The sequence below is a fragment of the Perca fluviatilis genome, chromosome 2 (genome assembly GCF_010015445.1).
Source record: "Perca fluviatilis chromosome 2, GENO_Pfluv_1.0, whole genome shotgun sequence".
Classification (NCBI taxonomy): Eukaryota; Metazoa; Chordata; class Actinopteri; order Perciformes; family Percidae; genus Perca; species Perca fluviatilis.
Genome location: NC_053113.1, coordinates 31,561,981 through 31,579,781, shown reverse-complemented (window position 1 = coordinate 31,579,781; position 17,801 = coordinate 31,561,981). Strand labels below are relative to the sequence as shown.

The following is a 17,801-nucleotide window of genomic DNA, read 5'->3' as shown; positions in this document are numbered from 1 at the left end:
GTCATAAAAAACTCAGAGAATAGCATGTTAATAAAGTGATAGAATAGTATGTTGAAAAAGTCATTAAAAAGTCATAGCATAGTATGTCGAAACAAGTCGTAAAAAATGATAGCATAGTATGTCGAAAAAAGTGATAAAATGTCATAGTATAGTATGTCGAAAACAGTCATAGTATAGTATGTCAAAAACAAGTCATAGTACAATATGCCGCAAAAAGTCATAAAATAGTATGTCATAAAAAAAGTCATAATGTGCCCTCAATCATATGCTGGCTCCCTAAAATGGCATTTAGTCATCAAACTTTGAGAACCCCTGATCTAGGAGTTTTGCTTCAAAATGCTTTAAAGGTGCCCTGCCACACATATTTCATTACTTTGTGGCAATTTCTGAAGTTCTACCATGGACTCTAACATTTTTTGTGGAAAAAATGCCTTGGTTACCTCGTTTCAAGCCATTCTAGTTTGGTATAGAAAGCATGCAGAAAGACTCAGCTCGATTTCTGCCAGTTCTCATTAATATTCAACAAGCTAAGCTGTTTGAATCTGATTGGCTAACAGCTAGCCAATGAGAGCCTGGCTGTCAGCATCCTTTACCCAGCGCAACCGGACGAGCTCATGAATAGTAATGAGCTCAGGCAACACCACGTCAGACTGACCAGCTTTTGTAATTGGCCTGATTTCTCTGCTTATTTCTTTTCAGTGGCTAGAGCTGACAAAGGAGGTAGCAGTTCATTTTCACATTCACCACATAACACAAACACATATGGACCCTAACATATTTAAAAAAAATACAAGGAAAAACGGTTTTGTGTGGCAGGGCACCTTTAAGATTCAGTCAGTTTAGCTGTTAAGTTTTTGATATTTTGTTGTTTTTTCGCACTCACCTATTGGTATCGCATATAGATAGCTTATTTAGTGAGTTGTTCAAAAGAAAAAAAAGGATTCTGAAATCGGATTAGATAACGTAGTCCAATCTTGGTCCTGATCTGAATCAAACCGTCAGTATGTGTTGTTCAAAACTTTTCAGTAGGATTGGTATACCTTTGATCCATGAAATTGCAGAAATGGATCATCCTGATCACAGCAGAAGGGTGGATTCAGGGTGGATTTCAGGAACAAAATGTAATAAAACTGAAAAAGATAGTGCCAAATGGACAAATGAGCCAAACGCTTTCACAAACAAGTCAGTCTAGTCCTCACCATGTTCTTATTACAGTAAAACCTGGATAATACAGAAGGCCCTTTATCTGGACTACTATATGGTTGTGAAAGAATCAATAATACCATCCAGTTCATAAAAAGATAGCTTTATTGCACAAGGTGTTGAGTACTCTTTTTCTGTTTTTGTTTGTTTTCATAGAAAAGAAAATGTAGAGTTAAACACAAGCAATTGCAAATTGAAGCAATGTTTCCCCATAAAAGTTTAAGGAACAACCTCTGCATTTTTCAAATGTTTTAATGAACCCCCTTTTTAAATTGTTCAATTGACCATTTCCATTTTTCTTTTTTAACCAGCAACATTTTCAGATCATGCAATGCTGCTGTCCTGCCCCCAAAAAGTGGAATAAAAAAGATAAACTCTAAATCAAAGCAACCTGTGACAAAGTAAAAAATAAAACAACGTAAAGATTAAAAAACAATAAAAACTGAGACAATGCAACCAAATGTCCTGTAAAAGAAGAAATAAATATTGTTAACTATGCATGGTCCACTCTGACATGTTTCAACTGGATCATAAATCAAGGTAAAGCAGTGTCTGTATAATTCTATAGTTTTTAATTAAGTCCTCTTCTGTTTCATTACAATAACTTCAGTTCAAAGTTTACATTGTGCCCTGGTTTCTAGTGAAGATGTCGAAAATAGTACTCATTTATACAAAACACTTTCCTATGTACACAAGTCTTCTATTATGGAGTAGAAATAATATTGTATAGGTGGGCAAGGGTTACAGTGAGTGGGGAAGATCTGGTTGGTTGAGTAGATGTGGAAAAGGTTGGGGATGTAGCATGTAACGTGAAGTTGGCCTCATGAACACAGACAGAGTCAGTTTGAAAAGTATGTTGTTGTATTTTAAAAATCCACCCTAAATCACTCATTAAAAATTCCCTAATTAACACATATCTGATTTGTTTAATCCGTACAAAAAATAAAGTAAAAAGAAGGCATAGTCTGTCCGGCACATAACCTCTGTAAAACCACAACTTCTCATTTTTACACTTTGGTTTTTGTACTGTATATAATATTCGTATCTAACTCTTAGAAAGAAAGCAAATAAGCATATTTCTTGAAATGTAAAACTATTGTTTGTTTTTTGTCAGTAACTGCCTAAAAGTATCATAGGGTGGAATTTTCCTTAAAAGGTACACATTACACATACTTTGAGCAAACTGACAGTAAATCAGTGTTTTACAGAAGAGGCAACTTCACTGGAGATTTGGGGAAAGCAGGGTGGACAGAAGTTTGTTTTATCACTCCATCCAATATCCATACAACTGGAGTAAGGAAGCCTCTGTTTTTGGTTGCTAAAACAGGCCTGCCCCATTTCCAAACTCGTTTTACTAAAAAACAAGTATTTGCACAACTTGAAACATGAAGGCCAAAAGGAAAGGCATCATAATCATTAACAATGGAAAGCTAAATTAATTTCTCTCCTGTCGAGTTTTAAAATGAAAGGGAGCATTAATACATATATGAGCAGTTATAATGGTTACTGTGGGGTATGTTTATTGGCCTGCAGTCCTGGAGTTTGGAGAGGACTCGCTATGACACAGATAAGAAACAGAAACATTTGTCTGTTTGTCTTCATTAATTATAATCAGGTAATGGCATTGAGTTTGTGAACACACCTTTGGAAGGTACAATACAACATATTACAATAGGCTCACTTACTGTATAGGCTGTCCTTGTTTTACTGTTTTCTTTTTCAACACCACACTTTCTGCACTGAGCCATAGACCACAGTTAACCAGCTACACAATCTCACACTATAATTTGACTTTACTGTGCTTTTCCTCTCAGCTGCTACCTGCTGCACAGGCACCGCAACTGGAAGATTTACAAAATCACAAGGGGGTCATTGTATCATTCCTCAAACCTCAGTTTCACCATTTAACTTTCTTTCACACCACTTCCTTTCTTTCCAAGATCTCCCGTCCATGGTTGTGCTACCCGTTTAAGCTTCCCTCTTCTTTTTTCTTCCTTCTTTCTTGCAGTTTTTCACTCTGAGCGATTGTCTTGTGATTTTTTTATATATATTTTCAATTAGAACGGCTTTTATATTTCTCTGCTTTTTTCAATATTCATATATTTGCTATATATTTGAATAGAAATATATATGTACATACTTTTGAAAACAAACATATATCATATCTTTTTCTTTTTTCTATTGCGAGAGCCCTGATGTTACGTTTTACCATTGCAAAACATTTGGAGCAACTCTTTTTTTGGAACGATCTTTGTTATGGGATTAAGCTTTGGGAGAAGAAATGTGAATAACAACTAAACGTAAAGTTAGCAGATACAGTACCATGCATAAAGCTAAATTAAATTTCAGTAAGGTGGAGGGACTTGAAAACATATATTTTAGTTTAGAAGACCACTTATTTCTCTCTGCTATGTAACCCCCATCTCCTCGTTTCCGTAACACAACTGCAAATTCTAACAACACTTGATGTCTCTGTCTATAATCTCAAATTCATTGTCCGTTCATAAATTCAAGATCACTTCATACAAATATGATTTTTCTTGTATACATCTCAATAAATTTGCTGTATGTTTGCTACTTTCTCTCCATTCAAGTTGTCATTGAACATCAATTAGCATTTCTTCCAGTCTGTGCATATTAGACCTCTCAGTCTCTCTATCTTTTTAACTAGCCAGCATGCTAGCAGTAGGTCACAGTGACACTGTATGGATATGATGGGGGGCTGGGTGGATAGGAGTGAAGGTGGGGAAGGATAGATAGGGGAAAAGGTGGATACAGGTAAAATGAGTTAAACAAAGAATAATGGTATTGTGGCGCAATGATAAGTCATAAGAGAGTCTCTTCCTTCTTTGTTCTGAGGAAAAGAAAGTAAGGGAACCTCTTTCATCTGCAATCGCTCTTTTGAACCCACTTCCTCTTCAGTATCATTTCTAAACAATCTTAAGAAAACAAAGTTCAAAATGCTGGACCAAATTAGGATCATAGTGTTACGTCGTCAGCATCATCAACGTTACTTTCCCCGAATCCCCTTTCACAGGTATAAAATGAATAGTGAGGGGGGGGTCAGTTTTGACACAGATGTCTGCCGAAGAGGTCAGCATACAGATTGATTTCAAAAAGGTCCACTGTTGGTGTGTGCCTGCCACATGTATACATATATATATTTACACATATACACCCACACGCACACACACGCAGTCTTGTGAAGGTTTCTGTTACTTGGATCCATTCTAACTTTTTCTTAGTGCACATGAGATTATATTTCCGTCATCAGAAAATAAACAGAAAACTGATAGAAAAAAAGGTTTGGATGCATCATTCACTTGACATTTTTTTCATCTCCTCTGCTATGAGTCTGTTTAAAAAAGCATCAATTAAGACCACTATGCTGTGTCATCCATTGCATGTATAAGAAAATTCTCCACGTCTCAAAACTGGTATTGAGACGACAGTCCTTCCACTGCCTCTATGTGTGAATCCATGATGGAGTAACCTCTCAGAGCCAGTGTTACACCAAGGTTGGTGGTTTATGCATACAGTAAAAGCATCCTGCCATGGCACAATGCTGTGATATGAGCTCTTCTTCCATCAGTGACCAGAAAAGTAATATATTTAAAAACCTCAAAAACTCCACCAGCAACCTGGTTCATTCTATGACTGTCTTGATCCAGAAAACAAGACAGTGCACTTGGAAAGCATTTTGTGCATAAGTACTGTGTCCTTACCAGAAAATGAAAATATGAGGTGAACAGATAAATCATTTGTTTTGGCAAGTGATTCGCAGGGTGATGAAATTAGGGATAGAGAAAGATGACACAATAATAATAGAAAGCAATCAGGCAGAAAGAAAGGCAAACCCCTGTGCTGTGGAGACCCAACTCTGACCCCTTCATATAGTAGTGTCAATGGGAACCCAACCAGCCCCCTGCAGCCTGGCACAGCGCAGGCACTGATGGGTCAGCTGTGCATGTGTATGTTCCTCATCCCACCTTTCCATAGAGGCTCCAGGCAAGCGCTGGCTTGACCAGCATTGTATTAAGAGTTACAGTGACAGGCCGCGGTGTTGGCAGGCTACACCAGTGTGTATGACTTGGAGTAGGCCCCTGCCCCCCCATCCCTCTGCTTCTGTAGTCTGCCTAAGCCCGAGGAGCTGCTCTCCAGGAGAGAGTCTCTGGATCCTCCCATCTTGGAGGAGGATGAGGAGGCACCTCCAGGAGTCCCTCCTGTGGCACCGGAGGATGATGATGCAGCAGCGGCAGCAGCAGTAGCAGCAGCTGCTGCTGCTGCACTCTGGGCCACTGAAGCAGAGGAGCCTGGCATGGTGAGAGTCCTCTGGGGAAGGGTGGAGCTGCTAGAGCTAGCAGACACCCCTCCACTACTTCCGCCACAGCCTCCTGTCGCTCCTCCAGAGGAAGTGAGACTGGACAGGCCAGAGTGGCCCATGGTTAGGGCCTGCTGCTTTGCAGAGTCCATAGTCACATGACGGCCCTGGGTGTGGTATGCCCGCTGGGCCAGGCCACGAATAGAGGCCTCACGTGGTGGAACCACTGGACATGGGTCATGATGCTCTGACTGCTTTCGAAAGAAAGGATCGGACTTCATGTAGAGGGGTAGGTTGCAATAGTCACCTGGAGGGGAAAAGTTACATTTAATGTGCAAAAAACACCTATGGATAATAATCATTGCTGCATGCTATCAAACTGTGTGTTTATCTAAACTGCTGATTGCACTGGACTTATCCGGCAAAATTACAGGTATCTTTACACACTATGTACACATGATCCATCAGGCAGAACCTTATTTACCCTCTTAGTTGTATATATTGTATAATGTATACTTGTATCTTAAATTGTTTTACTTGTTTTGTTATTTCTAGTCTTGTCTTGTAATAACAAAATCTAGTCTTGTTTTCCTATTTTAATTGTTTTTGCACCTCTCAGTGTACATTTAAAGCCATTTTAATGCTAATTTTAAACGCCATGTGACAAAAGTAATTCTTTAAAAAAAAAAAAAAGTATGCTTTGTAGCAACCACTCACTCTTGGCGCGGTGTGGAATGGGCACAGCTACATTCTTGCCACGATCATAATCCTGGGGTTTGGGTGGCGAGGCAGTGAAACGGCAGATACCGGGCTCTGAGGGTGTGCTCATGGACGTCATGCTGTCGGCATTGTCATTGGTACCTGTGGTCATCTGGTCAGATGAGCTGTCAGAGATAAAGCACTCAGTAATCTCAAATTTTGCATGCTGCAGGTGTTCCTCTAGCTTGGCATGCTCATATGCTCTTGCCAACTCCTCGTAGGTTGAGGAGGCGCTCTCTGTTGACACCATGCTGTTGCGACCCTTATCTATAAAAGAGAAAGAAAAGGAAATAAAGTTAAGCACACTATCTCCAGTTTTACAAATGCTTTTTGAGGTGTAACCCAATGCAAACCCACAATCACCTCCACATTACAAAAATAAACCCTACTCATATGTGCATGTTAATGGCTGTAAGTGTCATTTCACCCATGTGCCAACCTGTGTCCTGTGAGAGGCTGGCGCTATAGCTGTCACTCTCTGTGACAGTGATGCCATGCTGGGAGCCAACTGTGCGCCAGTCTGAGGTGAGAGTGCGAGCTGGCGTGGAGGCTTGGCACTTGGTCAGAGTCCACTGACTGGAGTAGCGGTTCCTGATGCTGTGGGCTGACTTAACACTCTTCCTTGACACTGGGTCTGGTGGGAAATGGGTGAAGAAATAAGAAGGATGTGCATATGTACAGGGACTGTTTAAAGCCAGGAAAACTAACTAGCATTTGCACACACAAAAAAACGCTAAATGCTACAATACTGCTTAATTTACTTTCAGCTTTTACTGATAAAATGGACAGCAAGGATCAAGAGCACTTACTGGTTCCTGGTCTGATGTCTGACATGTCAATCAAAGGACCTGTGTTCTGGATGAGGGCAGGGTGATGGACGGACACACCTGTGCAGAAGCTCTGAGGGTTTCCAGTTTGGTTGAACTCTGTGTCTGTCACAGGGATAGTGGCTTTGTCCTCACCTATACGAGACACAATTAATATTTCAGGAAAGCAACTACTGTAGTTTAAAAAAACTAAACTAAAGGTCCAATGCCTTCAAGTTTTTCTTATACATTTGAAATAAAGATAATTTAATCCAACGCTTATGCACAGACACGTGAACACACAACAACGCTCTCTGTCGCTCCCTTCCTCTCACCGATTTGCTTGATGCCTTCTTTGTCCTCAATCAGCAGCTGAACTCTGGGGATGTCGATGTGCAACCGTGGGCCCTGAGGAGGTCCCTTCACTGGGGTGTCAAAGCTTCGGTTGTTTTTACTAATCCAGAGGTACAAGACGAGCACACACACAAACATTGTTGGCTTTGAAAGAAATGCAAAATGTGAATTTGTGATATACATTTTGAGTTACACTAAATAATATTTCAGACTGATTTTGAATAGAAATAGCAGTCTAACCTGATCAGCATCTCTGCTAGGCTTTTGGCATCTAGAGAGAGCAGAGAACATCACAAATGATTTATTCCTGCAAACAAATCAATCTTTTCAAATAAATGCAAATCTCGAGACTACATTCATTATTCTCTCTGAAGTCTGCTTCAGGAATATCTCTGAAGAACAGCAAATAGAAACATCTTTAAGAAATCCTTCATCCGCAATGCTGTGAAGGTGCTAAATAACACTGGGAACTGTACTAAGAATGGAATGTAGGGCGAGGCAGACTTTGCGGGTTGCAGGTTTTATGCACAGCAAGCATTTTTAGTAGGCTATATTTATTTACTTATTTACTTTTGTAAATGTAACCTTTGTAAAGTCACATTTTATTAAATGTATTGTCTGTTTTGTCCGTCTTGCTGTCTTGGCTATGTATTGTTTGTAATGTCCTGTCTCTCTTGTATTCTTGGTGAAACCGAAGAAAAATTTTCACATCTGTGGACAATAATGTTTTTCGTATTCGTAAGATTGCTTTGTTCTTTTTGTCAATTCCTCCCTAACACTTCTCTCACCCCTTAGTCTCTTCAGCCTCTTTTCTTTGCGTTTCTTGCGAATGATGAAGAGCAGCGCAACACCCAGAGTGACCAAGATCACAGGACAGCCAATCGAAAACAGCTTCTTGACATCATCGTTCTTTTCCAAGGGGGATTTGATTGGTGGAATTGTGCCTGCACACAGAAATAACAGACATTATTTACCATACAATACCATTGATCCAAATGAAATGCCAAACAAAGAGAGTCTTCTACTCACTGCCATCATAGTCCAGTGTTGCAAATTGGGAGCTCTGGTTGCCACAGCCAGCGCTGTTACAGGCTTTCATCTTTAACTCATACCAGGTGGCCTCACGCAGCTCTGCCAGGAATACATCTGTGGTGGCATTGGTACGTACAGTCTGCCATGCCCATGTACCTACGTAAAGTACACATACCAATGTTGAGTTTGATCTCTTGTCTTTTCTTATTGGTTTCCATCAAAAGATGGAAAGTTACCTCAATACTAACAATACATGTATTTGTTTCACATGCAAACTTTTACTATTTCATTTGTTGCATGATATCTTCAAATATTATTGCAAATTAAAAAAGCAGTGACTCACCTTTCGGTCTAAATTCTAGTGTGACAGCGCTGATTGGACAGCCTCCACTGGCCCAACCCTGCAGGTTGAGGCGTGCATGGCTGGAGTTAATGTGGGTGAAGACCGGCTGATCCTTGTTGAACTGGGGTTCTGTAAAAGAAGCAAAATCATGATGTATTTTTCTGATTACTGTTTTAGGATGTTTTTATAATCAGTTTTGTCATTCAAAAGCTGAGAATGGGGACAAGGTACAGTAAATGTGAATGACTATACTTAAATACATTCAAAGTCCCAGAGCAATACACTGACTGTAAAAAATGCTTTATAAGCTATTGTGAGGATAAAGTATGAAGCACAAAGATGTGAAGTTTGAGATATAGATGTATATATATATATATATATATATATATATATATATATATATATATATATATATATAGGCCATATCCGCTTCTCCATTGTGAAAATGTGTATTTTATATATATATATATATATACTGTTCACCTTTATCTACCCACACTACTTTCCTTCATCCTCTATCCTAGGCTTCTCACCTCGCCCATGGGTCTTTGCCTCAATGATCTCACTGATGCGTCCGGCTCCAACACTGTTCTTTGCAGCCAGCTTCACTTTATACCAGGTGCCACAGCGCAGGTTGTCCAATTTGAAGGATCGTTCACTCGAACTGATGAAAACATCTTTCCATTCCTCCGTATTGTCTACAGAGTACTGCAGCACAAAACCTGCATACACACAAAAGAAGCACACACACAATACTTATTTTCTTTTATTATTACATAGCTCTCTATTTTTCATACAGTTAAGATGAAGAACTCATTTTGCACCAACCCTACTAAGCTTTTGACATTGGTACCTTTACTGTCCACTAGATGGCAGTGTCAGACTATTCTTCACTTGCCCAGATAGGCCCCGATTGGAGGAAGTTCTAGCTGCTTTGTCTAAGCCGCCATTAGTTACCTACAAACCCCTAGACTGGGATGGCGCTGACTGAGCATCTATGCAAATGAGGGTATGCAATGTGGTGACTGTTTTTATAATCAGCTGCCTTGGAGAGCCAACTCCCTGCTTCTTTGAGAGACTTTACATCTAATCCTCCATCTCTGTCCATCTTTCCTTCTTTCTGTATATAATTATGTATATATGAATGTCTCCCTCTCAGTTTCTTTGTACCATATTTTTTTCCTCCCTCTCTCTCTCTCTCTAACAGATGGTGCGATGGAGTCCAAAACATTAAAGAGGTTAACATGTGCAGATCTTGCAGTGTTTGTTTAGAAGTTTTATAGTCACCCTGTCTGTCACAGAAAAGAAGAGAACACAGCAGAACACAACAGACGATAGCAGAGAGAGCAGTAAAGAACAGCACAATAACAAACTATTGTAGAACAGATTAGAACATTAAATCAGTTCTCACTGTAGGATACTAGCCTACAGGATTTGGTAATTTATTTATTTTAATTTTATTTTTACACAAGCTGCAAAAAGCTGTACCATCTGAGATTATGAAATGCTAACATGTTTTATCTTTAAAGGAATAATCAGCAGAAACCACTGCAGTAGTGAAGTAAAATAGATGCTTGATGGGGACTGCTGACACTGGCTTCACAAACAGGTAGGCATTCTGGTATACATACAAGGTATATAGATGGGCTTCAATGATGTATGAGACACTGGATGATGTGTGCAAATACTGCTTGGTGGGCCATCATTATTTGAATAAAAAAGCTGCACGCCCAACACATTACATTACTCCCTACTTGCGTTCTTGTAATGCATGCTTTCTCTGGGCATCCTGGCAGTATGCTAATTTGCATAAAGAAGGCAAAAACAGCTTTTGGTGGCTTTAAAATATACTTGACCCGATGGTTCAAAAAGTTGTTTTTGAATCTGATCCCATGACATTTTCTATAGTTTTTACAGCCTTCATTAGTAATGACATGTGTGACAAGTCTTTCTGAGTGCAGTTATATCTTAAACTGCTTTATAGTTTCATATAGGTATGAAGAGCAACAAAGAGCCAGACAGATGACAGTGGAGCACCCTCATGCTGACAAAAAGCATGGACAAAGAAAAGGGATTATAATCACATTAGCATGTTTGCCCATTCAGGCACACACACCATGCCCATCTTCACACAGAAATCACCAACAATCAGATAATCAAACAGACATATAGTTAACAGGGAAACATAAAACCAGGAGGCCAATCAATAAACTAATAGATCAGCATGCACACTAACAATGTGCCAGATAAAAGAGAACATACACGGCGACTTTCTTAAGCCAAGTGGCGTGTTATCTGTACGCATTTTGACAGCAGCGGACATAAACATACATCCCATGTGGTGTGTTATCGCCTTCTTGCCGTGTTATCACAAGAAGAAAGCTACGGTTGAGTTTAGGAAAAGAACAACGGGGTTGGGTTTAGGAAAAGAACACGCGGGACACGATCCCTGCTCTTCTGGGTGAAAGTCCTGTTTTACCCATCCGCCACCACAACCAACCTCCCTACGTGGATTTTCGCCCTTTCATACTACTCCCTACAGCGTAAATTCACACGCAATCACAAGGTAATGTAAGTCAATGGAGGACAAACGTGTTGATAAACATGGTAAAAAGCGAGTATGCGGCTTTATAACACACCAATAATGGCATATGAATTGGCGTGTCATACATACGCAATTTCATGAGATCAGTGTGGAAAGAGAGCTTTGCTGTGCAGGGCCATGTACCTCTGATAGAGCTGCCTCCGTTGTCTCCTGGTATCCAGGCCAGAGTGATGGAGGAGGTGGAGGTGGTGGAGACGGTTAGACGAGGCTGGTCTGGAGGGACTGAGGAAGAGACACACAAAGAGTTAACAGCGCAATAATACTTGTACTAAAATATAATAGATTCTTTTGAGGAGGTACCAATTTATAATTTTTTCTCAAGAACAGCAGGCCTATAAGTGAGGTGTGACCATAGTTGAGTGGACTAAATGAAATAGCCTGAAAGGTATAGGTATTATTGCCATTATTGCCATTTTCCTACCTTGAACCAAAAGGTTGACAATGATAGTGTCAAAGCCCAGTGTGTTGGTGGCCGTGCAGGTGTAGTAACCAGAATCTTCAGCTTTGACGGAGCGCAGCACCAGTGTCCCATTGGCCAGAATGAGACGCTGTCCATCTAGAGACACTGGGATGGCTGTGTCCTCACTAGCAGAGAGAGATAGAGAGAATCATGGGAGGACGTCATCAAAGATTCTTACTAGATTGTGATAAAAAGACCTTTTTTTAGCATTTGTTAACAGGAGGCTGCAAAATTGTCCAGGAAAAGAATAAAAAAATATTTTTTTTTTTTTTTAAAAATTTTTTTTTTTTTTTAAATTTTTATTAATTTATGACAGAGAGAAAAAGATATGTTTGGGGGTGAGGGGTGGGTGGGTTTTTTTGTTATTCCAGCATATCGGCACATAAGCATCTGCAAAGGATAAGGGACTTAACCAACTGAGATGCTTAAACACTAATTCACTCTTAGAGGTATCACAGCAGCACCATAAACCCATCTTTACATAACATTTCTGGGGAGGATTCTCACCTATCTTTGGTCCATTTTATAGTAGGTGTTGGTTCTCCTACTGAGCTACAGGGCAATCGTACCTCCTTCATCCAGGGAGTGGTCACTGTGCCCCCAAATGACAGGATCTTAGCTGGGGCTGGTGGAGGATGAAGAGAGGCATGTAAAAATGAAAGGAGTATGGAGACACCATTAGAGCTATTGTCATTAACACTTACACAAGATGGGAAAAGCTTAATTAATATGTACCAATCGGTTAATCTTGCCATTGTCAAATAAACAATTTTCAAACCGGATAAACAAATGCGGTCGATGTTTCAGAATGTGTTGAATCAATACAGAAATGTAATGGTTGATATGCAATTGATTTGTTTTCCATTTGGGATTCTTTCAATAAACAGGAGTGTGCATGGTATTTACCGTGATTCACACTTTGTGGAAAAGAAATCTGTGTTAAATGTGACATTGTCCAGCAGAGAATAGCATATGAATATAAGACAGGAGAAATATTGAGCAAAGAGGATATGAAAAAAATCTCCATCCACACAGGCACATAACCCTCTTATTCTCTGTCACTCCCCCCACCCGTTCTCTCTGTCTCTCTTTCTTTATCAAGCTTGGAGTCTTAATGCAAGCGCTCTAGTGCACTTATGTTAAGGTTGAATGAAGTATTGAGTGGGCAAGCCTGGAGGACACTGCCTTTTACAGCTGCCGATCAGCTGCCGCATCCACCCTTACGAGCGCGCGCACACACACACACACACACACACACGCACGCACGCACGCGCACGCACGCACGCACGCACGCCACTCTCAAACCTTTGCACCCAGCAGTCAAAGGAACGAATAGATACAGGAAAGGATAACATGGTGGGAAGTGCACTCTATTCATTCTTACTCCCTTATTCGTCCTGTCTTTTAATCCAAAGCTTATTGATTTACTTGCCCTCTTCATTTTCTTAAACTCTGCCTCTCTAGTGTGTTGTGTTTTAGTTAGCTGCTCTCCTGTCGTGACATTTTCTCTCCCCCTTTTTTTTTTTTTACCTCCAGCTGCTGTCCTCCCTTTTGCTCCCCCTCTTATCATTTCCCTAATATAGGCCAGTTTATCTGGTGCCCTCTGAACTCTGAAATCAATAGCACACGCTCATAAACACATAAACAGGAGGAGAGGACGAAAAATATGCAGAGGGAATGAGTAAGAGGGATATTATCCAAAAGATTCACACAAGTAGAGCAAAACATTCTTTAAAATGTTTTTTTAATTCATGGCATTGTCAAAGAGAGGCTTGAGGAGGAATACTACTGGAATAGTATCAGTGTTGTAACAGTTCCTAAGAGAGAGAGAGATGGCAGAGAGAGCAGAGAGAGAGAGAGAGAGAGAGAGAGAGAGAGAGAGAAACGGAACAAGCACCAGAAACATCAGGAAAAAACAAGGACACTTTGGTGTCATCCACCCAACAACCACTGATATGGTGATTTGCAGGTAAAAAGGCTTTCAGCTTTCCTGGTTAAAATCTGGCCAAATTTTCGAAAATGACAATATTTAAATGTGAAAGATGGAAATACACATTAAATACAGTCAATTAGAAGAGTGCTCTAAGTACAATAACATTGTTGACTCGATCTAAACTGTTGCGACTGTTTGTGTTACTCGACTTGAGTTACATCACCATCCTCTGGAGACACAAACGGTTTCATATAAACAGACTGTGATGTGTTCAATATGTGCACACTTCCCCTTTAAATAACGTTGAAACAATTGTTAAATGTAACCTTGATGGCTTTTAAACCAAAATTTTGCGCACTTTTATCCAAGACTCCCAGACGTCTTTTGACCTGCAAGTGGATCGAACGTCTCCACTGTATGTCTCTTTTCAACGGGACATCATGACTTCACGTAAACATACACACCCACTTTCTTAAGTCAAGTGGCGTGTTATCTGTAGGCATTTTTAGCTATCCGAGTGTACGTCTACGCTATATACAGCGGACGTAAACATACACGCCACTTGGCGTGTTGTCGTCACGCTTGGGTTTAGGAAAAGAAGAACCGGTTGGGTTCAGGAAAAGAAGAACGGGGTTGGCTTTAGTAAAAGAAGAAAGCGACGGTTGAGTTTAGGAAACGTGACATGCGGGACACAATCCCCGCTCTCCTGGGTGACAGTCCTGCGTTTTACCCATCCACCACGCTGACCAACCTCCCTACAAGCGGATTTCCGCCCCTTTCATACTACTCGCTAAGGCGTAAATTCACACGCAATTGCAAGGTAATGTAAGTCAATGGAGGCCAAACGGCATTTTTAAACACGCTAAAAAGCGAGTATTCGTCTTGATAACACGCCAATAATGGCATACGAATTGGCGTGTCACACATACGCCATTTCATGAGATCAGTTTGCTCTTTTTATGAATCTGCCTGTCATATTCAGGGACTCACCCTTGGCCGCTGGCTCCACAGTGACTTTGTCGCTGAAGTTACCCCGGCCTGCAGTTGTGACGGCTGCAGCCCAGATCAGGTACTGCTGCCGGTGGTTAAGGTGAGTGATTCTGTAGAACAGCTGCTCTGGATTGGCTTCATACTCACTGGGCAGCTGGGGAGAGCGGAAAGGAAAGGTTTAATCTCGGAGGAACTGCAGGCGCAGTATGTTTTATACTACAGAGCTGAGCACAATCCAGACATCTTAACATGAAATATTATATACTGTAAAGACTTTAATAGGAAAATGTTATTTTAAATAATAATCATAATCAACAAATCTGCTAGTAGGCTAAAATACTTTCACTAGTTTCTGATACTGTTCCGCTTGTAAAGGTTTGTAGAAACAAGCAAGTGTATCAGGTACATAACCACTATATTAAGTACTGCATTAAGAAATATTTTCTGTGGAATCAGGTGAAGGTTTGTGAAACAAAAGAGAACATAAGTTATAAAGGCTCCCAAAAAACAATTAAAGTAAACATTCAAATAAAGGGGCATTTTTAACATATTTCTACATTTCCATGAGAATAAAAAAATAAATGAAAGAATATACTTTTTGAATTCTGATAAAATCTACATCATATCACAAAATCTGCATTGTATCATAAGTGCTGAGGAGCACACAGTAAAATCTGGGGGATGCCAAAAACAAGATCATTTTATCACAGGCAGACGTAATGTGAAGGACAGAGTGAACATCATTCTAATGTGAAAAAGCCCTGTATCCTCTCCTCGAGTCAGAACTACAGGAAAAGAGAGGAGGATGAAGGTACAGAGGGTCTGGGGCATGTTATATTATGATAAGGCAACAAAAACAAACTGTGTGGAAGGATGGAGCTGGAGGGAGGGAGGGAGCGAGGGAGGGAGGATATGAGGCCTGAGGAAAGATAGGCGAGAGGGTTGGATTAGGGGGAGTGAAGCCCACTCCTCTGTTCTCCTCAGGGAGGGCAAACAGATATGAGACAGAGGAAGACAAAGGGGGACAAATGAGTCAGTCAGAGATATCACAAACAGTCATACACTAATGAGGCTTATCTACTGCAGGCATCGATAATGACGGAAAGAGGAGAGGAGAGGAGAGGAGAGGAGAGGAGAAATACACAAATATACTGACACACATACAGTGGCATGGATGACCTGGAGGTGGATGTGTAATTGCAGTGTGTTTAACCCAGCCATGTGTCTGCTGTCTAGACATATACACATCACTGTCCCTTCAACACACACACTGCCTGCCAGTCACTATTCCAATCCCTTATTCCTTCAACTCCTACTCTTCATCTACTCCTCAGGTATCCCAACACCCAGGTACAACACACACACACACACACACACACACACACACACACACACACACACACACACACACACACACACACACACACACACACACACACACACACACACACACACACACACACACACACACACACACACACACACACACACGACCTCAGCAGCTCTGTCTGTTACTGTGCTGCTGGTCTCAGCTACAAATAGAAGAATACAAAAAAATAAAACACACCCACAAATTGTACACACACACTGCAAGGTAGCACATGACACTAAATCACATGTTTTACTACAGTTTGACACTGACTTACATTTCTGACTGACAGCCGCTCATGCACAGGTGAAATGAAGACTGCAATACGAGTGTCAAATGGAGTCAGTAAACACAGAAGACCTGTAAAACGTGCGAAGACACTGCAGTGTTGCTGAGCTCTGTCCTAGCCTGCTGGGTTGTTGTCTGTAGAACGGTTTATTCTGGGCAAATAGATTCCAGTATTCATATTGTTTTTCACATTTATGAGCAGGCCGTCATGGAGGAATCCACTGGGTTTTTTATTACTTCCCTGTGTTTCCTGTTCATCATCCATTCCTCTGGTCTCCGTCCTTTCTGTACTTTCCTCTCTGCCTATCCTTTACCCCACTGCGCCATCCTTCCTTTTGCCTCCTGCCATCACTCTTCATCCCTCTCTTCATTTCCCTGCCCCTCCACATTTCCCTGTCATCTGTGTGCCCACTCCTTGCTTTTCCTCCCATCTATCCACCAGTACCCCCCTCTGTTTTACATCCTCTCTGCATTTCTCCCCCTGACTCTCTCACGTACTGTATATCAATGTCTTCTTCTTCTTCTCTCTTTACATTTGTCTCTATAAGCTCCACTGCAGGCAGTGGTATGGACAGAGGAATGGATGGATGGATGAATGGGTGGGTAGATGTTGGGAGTAAGGGAGGGAGGAGTGGCAAAGTGTGTGCTGCTGTAACGGATATTAAAATATTCCTCCGGCGTGGAGATAGCGGTGATCCGGGGAACGATAGAACGAGATAATGAAAAGAGGAACAAAAGTACTCCCCGCGCGGTGTGTCTGACCCCCCCATCCCTCCTTCCTTCTCTCCAGTCGCACTCATTTACATAGTAATCATCCCAAACTCTGCATGGGGGCTTCAGAAAGAGAAAGAGAAAGAGAAAGAGAAAGAGATAGATAGATAGATAGATAGATAGATAGATAGATAGATAGATAGATAGATAGATAGATAGACAGATAGACAGATAGACAGTGAATGAGGCAGACTAAGGAGAAAATGCATGTATATTTTAAATAGGTACATGTATGACGTGTGTTTGTGCGTGTGAGTGTGAGTGTGAGTGTGTGTGTGTGTGTGTGTGTGTGCAAGCAGGATATATGACTTGCTTTTGAATTCACACATAAAAACATGAGCTGCTTATAAATATATGGACCTTTATACGCATGGCGTGATACATTTATGAGTGTGTGTGTGTGTGTGTCTGTACGTAAGTGAGAGTGTGTGTTTGCTGTCGGCTTGTTTTCTGCCCTCGTTGATGAACAGATGAGGTTGTCCTGGCAACGTGATGAGACACAGATATGCAAATGAGGGTGAGCTTGCACACACACACACACACACACACACACACACACACACACTG

General features: G+C 40.9%; 1 protein-coding gene across 4 annotated transcripts in view; it reads right to left on the bottom strand.

Moving 5' to 3' along the window:
* Window positions 1-1,290: 1,290 nt before the first annotated feature.
* The window catches only part of LOC120547701 (Down syndrome cell adhesion molecule-like protein 1 homolog), a 111,147-nt gene continuing 94,636 nt past the window's right edge, over window positions 1,291-17,801 (bottom strand). For all 4 annotated transcript variants that reach the window (XM_039783271.1, XM_039783263.1, XM_039783291.1 and 1 more), the window contains 14 exons: window positions 14,807-14,960; window positions 12,391-12,508; window positions 11,845-12,008; window positions 11,547-11,645; window positions 9,352-9,540; window positions 8,819-8,947; window positions 8,473-8,631; window positions 8,232-8,387; window positions 7,684-7,714; window positions 7,425-7,543; window positions 7,093-7,245; window positions 6,723-6,917; window positions 6,242-6,550; window positions 1,291-5,831 (listed from right to left, as the gene is read on the bottom strand). In XM_039783271.1, the coding sequence (XP_039639205.1) occupies window positions 5,275-5,831; window positions 6,242-6,550; window positions 6,723-6,917; window positions 7,093-7,245; window positions 7,425-7,543; window positions 7,684-7,714; window positions 8,232-8,387; window positions 8,473-8,631; window positions 8,819-8,947; window positions 9,352-9,540; window positions 11,547-11,645; window positions 11,845-12,008; window positions 12,391-12,508; window positions 14,807-14,960 (2,532 nt within the window). In that variant the 3' untranslated portion in view covers window positions 1,291-5,274. The remainder of the gene's footprint in view (window positions 5,832-6,241; window positions 6,551-6,722; window positions 6,918-7,092; window positions 7,246-7,424; window positions 7,544-7,683; window positions 7,715-8,231; window positions 8,388-8,472; window positions 8,632-8,818; window positions 8,948-9,351; window positions 9,541-11,546; window positions 11,646-11,844; window positions 12,009-12,390; window positions 12,509-14,806; window positions 14,961-17,801) is intronic.